Source organism: Eschrichtius robustus, chromosome 1, assembly GCF_028021215.1.
Source record: "Eschrichtius robustus isolate mEscRob2 chromosome 1, mEscRob2.pri, whole genome shotgun sequence".
NCBI classification, from domain to species: Eukaryota; Metazoa; Chordata; class Mammalia; order Artiodactyla; family Eschrichtiidae; genus Eschrichtius; species Eschrichtius robustus.
In genome coordinates, this window is record NC_090824.1 from 38,274,257 (window position 1) to 38,288,434 (window position 14,178).

The 14,178-nt window shown below is 40.1% G+C and overlaps 1 protein-coding gene across 1 annotated transcript in view; it reads right to left on the minus strand.

The window, feature by feature from the left end:
• RHOJ (ras homolog family member J) overlaps positions 1-13,532 on the minus strand; it is an 81,616-nt gene extending 68,084 nt beyond the window's left edge. The window contains exon 1 of the mRNA XM_068544368.1: positions 12,829-13,532. Within this exon, the coding sequence (XP_068400469.1) occupies positions 12,829-13,072 (244 nt within the window). The 5' untranslated portion in view covers positions 13,073-13,532. The remainder of the gene's footprint in view (positions 1-12,828) is intronic.
• Between the last annotated feature and the right edge of the window lie 646 nt (positions 13,533-14,178).

Here is a 14,178-nt window from a genome sequence, read left to right on the forward strand (position 1 = left end):
AAGATACTTACCAGCAGAGATAATATGAGGCTCAAAGAAGATAGCAAAGTAACACAGGGCTCGGTGCATATTAAATACTTAGCTAATTAATATTACTTACTTACTATTTTATTAATAAACTATAAACATTACTCCAAAAGGATCAGGAAGCAATTTTTTCATTATGATACATTCTGCTCAGACCACACAGGGGGAATTGTTTCTCTCTTGTTGGCAAGTTGAATCACATTCTGAGGCCTGACTGACTCATCTGTATTAAAACAGCTTGAGAGACTCCAAAGGCCTGGTCCCCACTAGCAGGAGTGCTGGTCCAATTGGTTGTCCAGATAAGGGTGCCTAAATCCCAGTTACAAAATTTCTGCCTCTCCCAGAATTTATGTCCTGTCTGTTTCAGGAACCAGATTCTAGCCTAAGTAGAAGCTTTTTTGGACTCTGAGAATAGAATTTGAGGCAACTTTCCATTTTTGTTTTTTTTTTCCTCCTTTTCTCCAAATGTTAGGTCAAAGTGTGAAGAAGAACAGAGAGATCTGCAGAGGGGAAACAGATGTTTATGTTCATTTCACAATCATAGGGCTGGGTGGATACGGAAGAGCAAGAGCGGCATCCAGGACACAGCTGCACCCAAACCACCCCAAGGGTCCCAGCCTCTTTCTTATCTTTTAAGACTCCTTTGTTTCTTCCCATGAGAGTAGGTGTTCTCTAAGTTTTCCTCAGTGACCCCTCCGAAGGTCTCACGGTCATGCTGATTACCGTTTTGCTGACAGCAGGCTCAGTGAACAGCGATGAACAATGTGCAGCTTTGCCGATCGTGCCTGAGGCTTTGCTCCCATCTGCTGGTGCTTGGTGCACCCAAGTTTGCCTAATTAATCTCCTTTCCACTCTGTTTTACAACTCCCACTCTTCCCTGTTCTGAGTCTCCGAGGCTTTTCCCTTCCCTCCGAGGCACCAGCCCTCTCCCAACATTTCCTGATTCTCAGCCTTGTGGATTTTCTTTCTTCCAGGGTCTCTCTATGTCCCAGCCATGGGCACAGATCTTTTTAAAAAGCACTCTGGTTTCTCATTTATGAATTTACTAGCTGTTTCTGAGAGGCTCTAAAGGCCTCTTCTGTCTTAAACAATTTCTCCTGTTAGAAACTACCAGGTCAAGGAATTATATATATACATATCTTTTTTTTTTTTTTTTTTTTAAACCCCACATTCGTTTATTTATTTATTTTTGGCCGTGTTGGGTCTTCGTTTCTGTGCGAGGGCTTTCTCTAGTTGCGGCAAGCGAGGGCCACTCTTCATCGCGGTGCGCGGGCCTCTCACTGTCGCGGCCTCTCTCGTTGCGGGGCACAGGCTCCAGACGCGCAGGTTCAGTAGTTGTGGCTCACGGGCCTAGTTGCTCCGCAGCATGTGGGATCTTCCCAGACCAGGGCTCGAACCCGTGTCCCCTGCATTGGCAGGCAGATTCTCAACCACTGCGCCACCAGGAAGCCCTACACATATCTATTTTTAACTTGCTTTTTACTGATTGATGGTTGTTTATAGAATCGTTCTTCTTAACTTGATTTCTAGGCATCTTGATTGCATAAAGAAGGGTTTTCTGAACTTTCTAAATTACATTAGATTGAACTATATGAACTTATGATATCCAAATGGTTTTGAACTGCCAAATGGTCATTTCATAGGTCCACCTAATAAGAAATGCCTAGGATGCTTGTTGAAATGTATATTTACAGCTCTTTCTCTTAGTGGGTCTGGTATAGAAGCTCTGGTGTGGACCAAAGAATCTGCATTTTTTCCTTTTCTAAATTGAAGTATAGTTTTCCTTTTTAAAGTTGAAATATAATGGAATATACTCAGATATTTATACAGATTACAATGTATTCAGATTATTTATACATATATGTATATTCAGATTATTTTCCATTATATGTTATCACAAGATCTTGAATATTGTTCCCTGTGTTATACAGTAAATTCTTGTTGCTTATATATTTTATGTATAGTAGTGTATGTCTGTTAATCCCATACTTCTAATTTATCCCTCCCCCACTGCCTTTCCCCTTTGGTAACCATATGTTTGTTTTCTATGTCTGTGAGTCTATTCTTATTTTGGGTATAGATTCATTTGTATTATTTTTTAGATTCCCTACATAAGTAATATTATATAATATTTGTCTTTCTCTGTCTGTCTTACTTCACTTAGTATGTTATTCTCTAGGTCCATCCATGTTGCTGCTAATGACAATATTTCATTCCTTTTTATGGCTGAGTAATATTCCATTATATATATTATATATATATTATATCTATATCTATATCTATATCTAGATAGATATAGATATAGATATATTATATATATATATACTCTACATCTTTTTAAACCAATCATCTGTTGATGGGCATTTGGGTGGTTCCCATGTTTTGGCTATCATAAATAGTGCTGCTATAAACATTGGGGTGCATGTATCTTTTTGAATTAGTGTTTTCATCTTTTCCAGATATATGCCTATTAGTGGGATTGCTGGATCATATGGTAGCTCTATATTTAGTTTTTTAAAGAATCTCCATACTGGTTTCCATAGTGGCTGCACCAAGTTACAGAACCTGCCTTTTTGACAAGCAGGTTTATCTGATGACCAGGCAAATTTGGGAAATACAGGTATATCATTTGTAGTTGAATAAATGTCTAATTAAATATGGTATGTAGGGCAATTTACATTGTTCATGAGTCTATTGTATTTGATGTAAGAAATTTGGACTTAGTGAGTGTGATGATGATTACTAAGAGTCCTTTAAACTCTGTTCACGCTTTCTTTGGGAATATAGCTAACCTCTCTTACAATAATGTATGGCCTAGGGTTTAACTTCTCTCCAAAGAAATGTGAACAGAACTCATGCCTGCCACTTGTGGACCTGGCCCCGACCACTACTCCTTGCCCTCCATATCCTCTCATCTTCTCCTGTCTAGATATAGAACACTACAAAGTCCTACCCAACAGCAGAGTCACGAGATGGAAAAACGTAGACCCTTGGATGATTACATGGAGTAGTACCACCTGAGCACTTGCCCAGGTCTGTTCTCTGAGCAGAAAGAAAAATAGAATTCTAACAGTTTCAATCATTATAGATTTGAGTCTATTTGTTCTAGCATCCTAGCTTATCTAGTGTGGTGCCATCATTACAAAATTCCAAAAAAAGTGTGCTGTTAGCTTAACTGTTAAGTGGCAGGTAGTAAGAAAACAGAACAGACTAGAAAGATGAAGATCCACGTTATACCATGGCAAAACATTTGTAAAACTATTGTCTGTGAAACCTGGAAGGTAAACCTAGTTCTGACTGAGTCTATTACGCTCAAAGAAAAGATTGGGAAAAGTCAGAATATTAGAGTATATTAATTATTCCTGTGTTTAACTAGGTGTTACAAGAAAGAAAAGAGTTCATTTGGTTGTGTTTAAGCAGAGATTGATAGAACACAAATATTAATGTCCTTAATTAATAGTTGGAAAATTGATTATTTTTGTATTTCCCCAAAGAAGATACAATTAAATAAGGATTTGAGCAACAAATGCCCATTTCTCTGTTAAAACAGGGAACCAGCTCTGTGTCAAAGAGAAGAGCCAGGGTGTTCCCTTCCCATTTAAGTCTTTTGCTTCATACAGCCTCTACGTAGCTAGTGTTAATTTGAGAGCAAAAGGCACTGGCTAGATGAAGCAGACAAATAAAGTATTTTTAAGAAGCATGTCTAGGAAAGAGATTCTTTGGTCTTGGATGTGGCTACTGGTACATGGAACTTACCAGAAGCCTAGTACATTTTTGAGAGAACTGTATTTCCAAAGAAACTCCAAGCTTGTACTAAATAGTCTTCTGACTGTAAAACAACACGTGAGTCTCGAAACTGGACAAGCCAGAAGCAGGCTATGAAATTTGTGCAGCTCCTGAGAAAGACAGAGTCCCTGAGGCCTGATTCAGATGTGTGTCATGGTGGAAAATGGATGAGGAAGAAGAACTCCCCAGAGACCCAAGCCAGGGGAAGTTGAGAATAATGGATGAAGAAATTCCTCCCAGAGAACAGCATAAGGGTCAATTCAAGAAACTTCCCCCACTGCTAGGGCAGGAAGTCTGTCTAACATTTGCCATCAGGATTCTGTTATTGCTATGTCTCTCCTATTCTTTACTTTTCTGAAAGGGGGTTTAGATATTTTGGTTATTCCATCCCTGTTCTATCATTGTCTAAGGGGTGATTGTATATATGGAGGAGATAATGAGTCTTCTACTGGACCACAAGGAGCCATGTCTCCATCAAATGGAAAGGACCAGGCATTACTTGCATGGCTGGACTTTAACCTGTTTCAGTGAAAGACTGGGGCTCTGGGCGGTCCCTCTTGGGAAAAAGTTTGTTTTACCTGTGGGAAAAAGTGTGCAGGGATATTTGGTGGCTACAGAGTCTGACACAAACAAAGATGGCTAGTTTCCATTAAAATCTGTCCTTCCCTCTTCTGGGCATGTAGGTGGTTTTATTTCCCAGCTTCCCTTAGACCGAGGTGTGGCCTCGTGACTAAGTTATCTCCTCTGAAGTTTGACTGGAAATGATGTCCGTCACTTCCAGGCCTGGCCCATAAAACTTTCCGTTCAGGTTTCTCCACGCTCTTTCTCATTAGTCTGGTTGGATGTGGGCAACTATGAGATCTTAAGGGATGGCAGTGTCACAAGATGCAAAGAACCTGGGTCCCTAAATGACTAAATGGAGGAAAGCAGCCCCACTAACTTGAATACATATTCAGGAACATAAATTAGCAAGGAACATCCTGTCGTGGTGTTAATCCCTTACATGTTTAGGTTTGTTTGTTATAGCAGGTTAGCATACCCTAACTCAGTGGTCCCCAACCTTTTTGGCACTGGGGACCGGTTTCGTGGAAGACAATTTTTCCACGGACCAGGGTGGGGGATGGTTTCAGGATGATTCACGCTCATTACATTTATTGTGCACTTTATTTCTATTATTATTACATTGTAATATATAATGAAATACTTATACAACTCACCATAATGCTGACAGGAGGCGGAGCTCAGGCGGTAACATGAGTGATGGGGAGCGGCTGTAAGTACAGGTGAAGCTTTGCTTGCTCGCCTGCTCTTGCTGTGTGGGCTGTTTCCTAATAGGCCTCAGACCGGTACTGGTCCATGGCCCGGGGGTTGGGGACCCCTGCCCTAACTAACGGTGGCTTTTTGATTAATTTCTTAGCTATAAACCTACACACTGCTTACATTATTTATTTACTGTTTCGTGGCCTCCACTTACTCCATTACAGGTTATTTAACCTTGGGCAAATTGGTTAATAACTTTGCAACTTGGTTTCCTCATCAGTCAAAATTAGGAAAATAGTAACACCTTATAGTGTCATTGTGAGGACATGAATCGATGTATGAAATATCTCAAATATGTTCATAGCAAGAACTTTGTAACTGTGGAGCTATTGTTATTGTTGTTAGTACATATTCTAGTGGTGTTTGAGTTTTGTCATTAAATACTACCACACTGCTTGTAGGATCACATGTGGCCGTAATGAAATTCACACTGAGACTGCAAATGAAGAACATCATAAATAAAAGCTGTATTGTGAACCATTACAAAATGCTGAATGAATACACATGAGTCGGGTCCTTTTGTCTTGTGAAAATTAGGCATATCCAAAAAGTTGGTGGACTTCAGAGTATTCAGGAACGATCCCAAGCCACTCTGTGATTCACAGTGGGTCCCTAATGAATTCATGGTGGAATTAATCCTGACTGAGTTATACCCGGAAAATTAACTGTTTGGATTCTGCTAACTCACCCAAGGGGTGGCATGGATTTTTGTTTGTGGGAAAGTACATTTTCAGCCTTATCAGAACCTGTGTCCTTACACAGAGGGTAGGGCCTCTGTTGATGCTTGTGATTTTGTGCTCAGGATTGGTGAGGGAGATAATTTCTGTTGAGTTTTCCTACCTGTCCTTTAAGTTAGTTGCCTCATGTTAGTTGCCCACCTTCATGTTGCCTTTGTAGAACAGGCCAACTAGATCCAAAAACAAAGATGTCCAATATACTGAGCCATCTCTGAGCCAACTTTGCTCTTTGCCCCAAAAGAAGAGTTAGTGATGGCAGATTCTGAAAACGTTATCCTGGAAATAAAGTACTGTTTACCTGAAGCCCAACATTGTTGCGCAGTTAGGTAGTAAAATTTATGAAGGATTTCCTAGCTTAGACAGTGAAAGGAGCCAGGCCTTGTGGAACTAAAAGTCTTGGTCACAGGGAGTCTGTCCACCGAAACCTGAATCGGTCACAGGCCTTGGTTTGTTGCCAGATAAAGCTGGAATGCAGGAGGGTTATGAACTGCAGATGCAGTTTCTAATCCTGGGAGCATGATTTTTCTTGGGTCACTCTGGTCACAGATACTTAATTTTCTTTTTCCCTCTTCTATTCTTTCTTACTCCTAAGAGATGAAGCTCACAGTTTACCTCTCTGCAGTACGCTCTGGCGTTCTGAGTGTAATTTCCACCCCTGGAGCCTCTGAATGTGCTCGTGCTCATAGGTATCACAGTAGACTGTGGAAGGAACTGTCTATACAATTCCTGTTACTGCACCTTTGATATGGCCTCCAAGAGTCCAAAAAAAGTATCAGACACGCATCACACTGCCTCAAAAAGAGATATTGGAGGGTTGAATACCTACAAGACATTGGGTTTTTGAGCATCATGGCATTTAGAAGGAACAGAGCAAGTCAACTGGCCCATTCTTTTCTCCTCTTTCACGTACTTCCTTTATATTTTTGCCTAAGGTTAAAAACCTGGTGATTTATTTCATAGACCCATGAGAGGTGTTTCAGGTTTTCTTTTGGCTTACAAAAATGAATCTCATCCATTCTCCAGAGACTCTTGGGTGTCTTTAGAAAGAACAAAAGAGAAACTCCTGAGTAAATATTCCCAAATGGGCAGAACTATGTCATAACACTTTATAAGCCTGGGGCTTTGTTTTTATTCACTATTATTTTATGTTATTTTTTCCCTTGTGGATTGGACATAGTTTCCCCCTTGCTCTGGTCATTAGTGTTATGATGGAGTCTACATTGGACTAATCATCATTTAATTAGGTGGAAAAAGTTTAGAATTGACTTTCAGCTCTCTGTGAAAACAACTGCTTTTACACCTCACTCAGCTGATAGAGCAACTAGATTTTTTCCCCCCCCTTTCCACAAATTGTGTTAATTTCCTGCATAGGCAGCCTGGGTTTGCAAATAGTGACTTAACTAAGTTTTTAAATACAGGTGGTTTTCTTAGAAGAAGGAGCCATAGACACGACCGATTCTTATACAGAGGATGATGGTAATGGTGAATGAGGTACGTCATGCACAGGCTTCAACTTGAATGGGATTATTTTACGCAGCCATGCACATAAACAGACAAACCATGCACACTACCTACCTCAACATACAATCTAACTAAACTAGAAATGGAAGTGTTATCCTTATGTCATATGTCGTGTGAAACATTAATTGATACTAATTTATCAGTGAGATGTCTGCCACAAAACTCAAAGCTAAAGATAAGATGAAGACAGGATGGGAGAAGACATGATGGTTGTTCCATGGTAAGCTGTGAAATCTCTAAAGGTTGTTGGGACATCTTGAGTCATCCCTGGAAGGGAGTAGGAAGAAGTGCCCGGAGATGTTTCTCAGGCATACTTGTAAAAAGCATCAGTGACAGTTTTTATCTTCCTTCTACTGCCCCCAATTTTTAGACCTAGCCCATAGTTGAACTTGGGGTTACTCTGGAACATGCGTTTTTATGAAGAACTATAAACGAGTGAGCCACTCAAAATTTAGCAAAGCTTTTGAATATAATGCAAATGGAGGAATTTGAGTACATCCCATCTGTTTCCAAATGAAATTTATACATTGTATAGTTACATTATTCAGTAGATGTGACATTGGCTGGTTGGGTCAAGAAAATTCTATGCTGTATTATAATCCCGGTAAAGATAAAATGATTCTTTAAAATACAAGCAAACTAGTTCAAAAATATAATACATTTAATAAATATTTTGTATGTTCATTCCTAAAGAGACATCTGTTGGACCAACAACTTGTTCATTTATTCCTCAAAGTTTTAATGGGCCAGGAATTATCTATGCGCTGGAAGGACAGAGATGCATAAAACATATTAATTCATTAATTCAGTAACAATCTATTGAGAGCATACTAGATGTTGAGTTCCGTTTTAGAAGATGAAGATAGAGCAGTGAACAAGACAAAGCCCTTGCCCGCATGGGGTTTACGTCCCAGTGTAGGATAAAAATGGTAAGCAAATAAATATAATGTGAAGTAGTGTTAAACCTTATGAGGAAAGATGAAACAGGATAAAAATTAAAGAGTGACTGTACGCATGTGTGTTTGTGTTTGTGTGTGTGAATGCATTAAACAATGTGATCAATTGAAGCTGAGGAAGATCGGGGGAATAAGGTAAGGTTGGGGGAAGAGCAAATGCAAAATCTTCAAGGAAGGAAGGAGTTTGGTGTGTTTGAAGAATATGAAGACGGCTGAGAGCAGAAATACTGCACAGCGGAGAGTTAGGAGAGGAGGTTGGAGAGATAATGGGGACTAAGTCATGAAGTACCTTGTAGACTGTGATAAATGATGGGGCTTCAGGGCGAAGGGATTTGATTGGTGGATTTGGGCTGTGGATAGTCCTTCTGTCGGGAGTGTGAAGAACTGAACTATACGGGATAAGACTGGAAGCAGAGAACTGGGAGGTGATTACAGTAGTTTGGATGAGAAATGATGGTGGCTTGGATGAGAGTGAAAACACTGGAGGTGGTGAGAACTGATCAGATTTGAGATGTATTTTGAATGTTGACCTGATTGGTAGTAGGAAGGGATAATAACTAGTGGTTTGGATGGAGAGGGATGGGAAGTATTGTCAAAGGAAGAAAGGAGTTAAGGGTAATACCAGAGTTTTTGTTCTGAGCAATTGGGTGGAAGACAGTGGTCACATACTTCTATGGGGAACACTAGGGGAGGAGTAGATTGGGGCAATTAAAAAATTCTGTTTTGGACAGGTTAAATTTGAGATGCCTATTAGATATCCAAATGGACAGTTGAATATATGAGTCTGGGTCAGGGTTTTTTTTTTTTTTTGTGGTAGAGATATACATTTTGGAGTCATCAGTGTATAAATAATATTTAAAGCCATGAGACTAGATACTGTCAACCAGGGCATGAGCATAAATAGAGAAGGGGACTGAGAGACCGAACACTGAAGTATGCCAATATATAGTGGTAGGGAAAGAGATGGAGAAAGCAGCAGAGGACATGGAGAGAGATTTGCCAGTAGGGGAATAAAAACCAGGAGAATGTGGTATCCCAGGAGCAAAGAAAGTGTTTCAGGAAGGAGAGTATAAACCGTAAGAAAAGCCTCCAAGAGATCAAGTAAGATGAGGACTGAGAATTGAACACTGGTTTTGGCAAGACATGACCCTTTTCCTCAGGAGCTTATAGTACAGTGGGACTGGGGAAATAAGGAAACAAATAAATTGCTATACAATGGTGCAAGTTGTGTTCTAGCGATGTTAACACATTTCTGGGGATGGGTTGGAGATGGAGCAAGGAATTCTCCTTGGGGAATCAAGGAAAGCTGCATCGAGCAGATATACGTTTGGATTCTGATAGGTAGGAGGGAGGGAAAATAACCAAGATTTATAAAACTTAAAAACATTTTTTTCTAGTTGGTTGTTGATTTTTCTACAATCACTCATGCAGAACTAATATTTCCTCTCCAGTGAATATCCCACTACTATTACTCCATGTAGACATATTTATCAATTATCAGTAAACACGATAACTATATCATCAGGACAATACACACACTCTATCACACCCTACTCCATTTGAAGAATACTCTTGTAATTATATTTTTCCTTGCTGTAGCCTTTATATTTTAATTACATTTTAATTCCCTTTCATAGCTGTGTGCAACTGTAGAGACCCTATTCTTTTTTTAATCGAAGTATAGTTGATTTACAATGTTGTGTTAATTTCTGCTATATAGCAAAGTGATTCAGTTATACATATATATCTATCTGTATATTATTTTTTATATTATTTTCCATTATGGTTCATCACAGGATATCAAATATAGTTCCCTGTGCTATACACTAGGACCTTGTTGTTTATTCATTCTGTATGTAAGAGACCCTATTCTTAATCACAATAGCTACTATTACCTAATACTTATCATGTGTAAGGTGCTGTTCTAAGAACTACGTGTATTAATTTATTTTGTTCTCATGATCTTAATACCTCTATTGTCCCTTAAAAAAATTCATGACAACTGAGGCACAGAGAAGTTGAGCAACTTGCTCAAGACCACACAGTAATGGCAGAGCCAGTATTAGAACAGGGCTGTCCAGCTTCAGAGCTCACTATCTTGTGCTCACTATCTTAAGTATTTCCGTCCTTACTATTATATCTTTACCTTCCTAGGATGGGTAGCTATTAGGGAAAAATCTTCTTCAAGGGATAGGCTCTCTTTGACTTGAACTTTTCTAAATTCTTTGACTGCAATTTTCCAAAGACTCAGTAAACTATTTGCAGGTTGTCATTTCAGAATGAGCCAGTAGGACCAGGCACTGGATACTGGATATTTCTCCACGTGGAGAAGAGAGCATGAGTTCTTTTACAATTGACTGTAGATTCTCATGTGACTGTGTAAGGGTTTATATTCAATCAGTTCATGTATGAGGAGCGTGGTGGTAAAAAGAGTTAGGGTCTTCGTGATGGAGAAGATCCCTCTACAAATGGAAATGTTCACTTCATTGCGCTCCTAGATGTACGTGGCTTACACCTTCATTTCCCTTACAACCTAACTACAAATGCATGAGAAGACTGTGTACTTAAAAAAAGTACAAAGTGTAAATCAAAGTAACAATGTTTGGGAATGCCTACTATGTACAAAGTATTGCTTTGGGTACAGTGGCTGTGATTTCTTGAGAGCTAAAACAAGGAATAGCCAAAATCTAAGATGCTTTGTTGCTCAAATAACAGCAAGTATGTACACAACTGAAACATAAAACAATTTGATCTTAGTGGAATCTAGTGGTGGTCCAGCCTTTGTTTGATCTCTAATGTTTTTTATAGGCTAACTTTATCTCTAAAGATGGTTTTATCCTCTTTCTTCCTGACACTGTACTGTAATTGCTTCACCCAATAGTTGGGGATGGGATATGTAATTTTTAAAAGCACCTGAAACCTCTCCCTTTAGTAGATTGTGGGTTCCATTTTTGATCTAAAAGTTTTTGAAATTAGGTACCAGCCAGTTCCCTATCCTGGCAGAAAGAGGGTGTAGAATAAATAACTTTTGCTAAGATATTTACAGGTCAGGATCCCGATAATTTTATTAGGTTGCAGACCTAATTTTACAATTACTTCCCCCCCCCCCCCCCTCAGGGTGAAAGTCTACCTGTACTTCTCTTCATTCTGTTCTCATTAAAATGTTCTTCTCTGGGCACAGAAAAGCTTAAGAGAGCCAGTGTTCAAATTTGCTCTTGATTTCTACAAATATAGAAAAACCTGCTAGAAAGTGGATACTATTTTCACTGTGGTTCTCTCCCTGTCTGCTATGTAATAGTTGTCGTAAATCATGTACGTGTAGTAGTAGGCGGAGACGTAGGTGATTGTTTAGCTGTGGAAAAGAAGCTGCTTCCTACAGAAAGGATTTCAAATGACCTCACAGCAAAGCCAACGCTCACACAGGTTTCCTGTGGGCCATTTCCCCTTCGCTGCTCTGGACCCAAAGCTAAAGTGAGGAAGAGAAATTTTCCTCTCACAAAATCTCGAATCTCTGGTAACTCAAGCTGATCTCATAGTGAGCAAGCAGATCATCATATTCAAAAAAGTTATAAAATCTAGACTATTGTAAACCTGAAGCATTTTATGAATTTGCTTTTAAGAAATTTAATAAGATTCGTTTTGGAGATTAAGAGAAAAAATAAGAGTCAAAATGGAAAAATTTAAATAAGCTATCACACAACAAACTTTAGAACACTCGAAAAAATATACCCGAAAGAATTAAGTTGTGGCTACAGTATCTTAACTGTCAGATCTTAAAGTATTTTTTATGCCATATTTTGTGCTTTGGGGACATATGTTGAAATAAGTAAAATTTTATTTTTATCTTTATCTTTACCTTTAAAACATATTGATTAAAAATTTCTCTTTTAATTCAAGATACAGATTGCCTAAGAGATACTTAAAATCTTTCAGTACTTTTTCTTCAATCTACCTCTACAGGAAAATGAAAGTACATCAGGACAGCACCAATTATTATAGAAAAATGAATGTTCTAATGTTACTAATCTCAGCATTCCATTTATAAATGACATGTGGTGAATATATGAGAAGTGGCAAGAACACTTCTTTCACCAGTTGTGTGGTTAGTGTCGTTGTTGTTTTTTAAAGAACTGTGATACAATTACCCTACCTTTTAAAAAGTTCACATTAAAGAAAGTTGATGAATCTTCAGGCAAATGTTAAGTAAAATCTCTAGCCGCAAAGCTTAGAGGACGGTTCAGGGTATTTCCCCAGCGTTATTCATTCGGTTTAACTGGAGAAAAGTGTTACCATAACACTGATATACAAGTTGTCCCAACAACAGCAAAGACCTTGGTCGTCTGCTGTGCCCAGCTACCTGGCTCCTGGCAGGCCCAGACCCAGCACTGACATTAGAGATAAGCCAGGCCCCTCTGAAGCTGGGCTGTGGTCTCCCGCCTCCTTCACCTCGTATGCAGGGGTAGGTTTTCCGCTTTTCTTACCTGCATAGTGGTCAAACACAGTGGGCACGTACTCCTCGGGGAAGGCGTCGTTGGCGTAGCTCATGAGCAGGCAGGTCTTCCCCACGGCGCCGTCCCCTACCACCACGCACTTCAGCATCTTCTTCTCCTCGCGGCCACCGCAGCCGCAGCTGCTGTCATTTCCCTCCTGGCAGTTCATGCTCACGGCTCCAGCTGCTGTGACTGTGCCTCTGCCGTTGCTTCTCCTGCTTCTCCCAAAGCCCATGAAGCGAGCCGCAGGCTTGAGGTCACTCTGTCTTACTTTGGGGAACTCGGATCATGCAGACTTGTCCGAGGCGGCTGGCATGTGCCCTCTTGCTTACCATACTGGTCAAGAAAGGTAACATACACTGGGGAGAATGATTAAAAGCATCTGCCCCTTGCCCCCATCAGTTTGAGTTATGAATCCTCATTTTTCACCAAATTCTAAGGGCTTCCTGGGAGTCTAGAAATTTCAACAGCCTGAGGGTTTCACTCTGCTCTCCTGTTCTCCAAGCCTGGCTGAAGACACAGTGGAATTTCGCTAAATCTTCCCCATTTTCCACTTCACATCTAACATGGAGGAAAGCTGGGCTTTTTAATGGAGTTTTTCCCTTGCTTCCTCCAGCTTGCCGAGTGTCAGGAAATCATGGGTTTCCTGCTGCATTCCATATTAGGATCAGTGGGCTGGAGAAGGCTGCAACAATGGGAGCTCTGTGTGTGTGTGTTTGTACTTCTGGGGAATGCTGCCAGGACATGGAGTGGGAAAACACTAGGGGTCCCACTGCAGACTCAAGCTGTCAGACTTCCTGTTTCATCCACGGCTGGGGAGGTTGTTTGCCTGTGGGCTGGCTGGGAAGAAGCTGACGAAAGGATGGAAACTGGGGAGTACTGTCGGCCACAGAAACAGAGGGAACCACACCAGCCGTTGTAGGATAACATATGACATCATCCCTCACTGAGTCACCAGTTAAAAGCTCTGCAGATTAAAACTGGACAGTTCTTCACATACTCAAGTGAGAAGCCCTAAGCAATTTGTCCTGGCAGTAAAGAAGAAAACCTTCCAGAGTTTCACTGTTACAAAGGGAAACAGTTCTTGCAGATCGTAGGTATAAGATGTGTGATCGGGTTTATAAGCTGCCACATTTGAGCTCAACGCTCAAACGTGTATTCCAGACCCAAACATTTTTATGGTTGTAGCACATAAGAAATCAATCAGATGTGGGATGTTTGCATCTTCTTATTAGCGAATAAACACACATGTGCTTGGCTCACCCTTACTTTTGGAAATGAGAGTGTGTGGGATGGCTGTATTGGTTTGTTTCAGGTCCCCAAACGCTGCTTTTGCTTGAA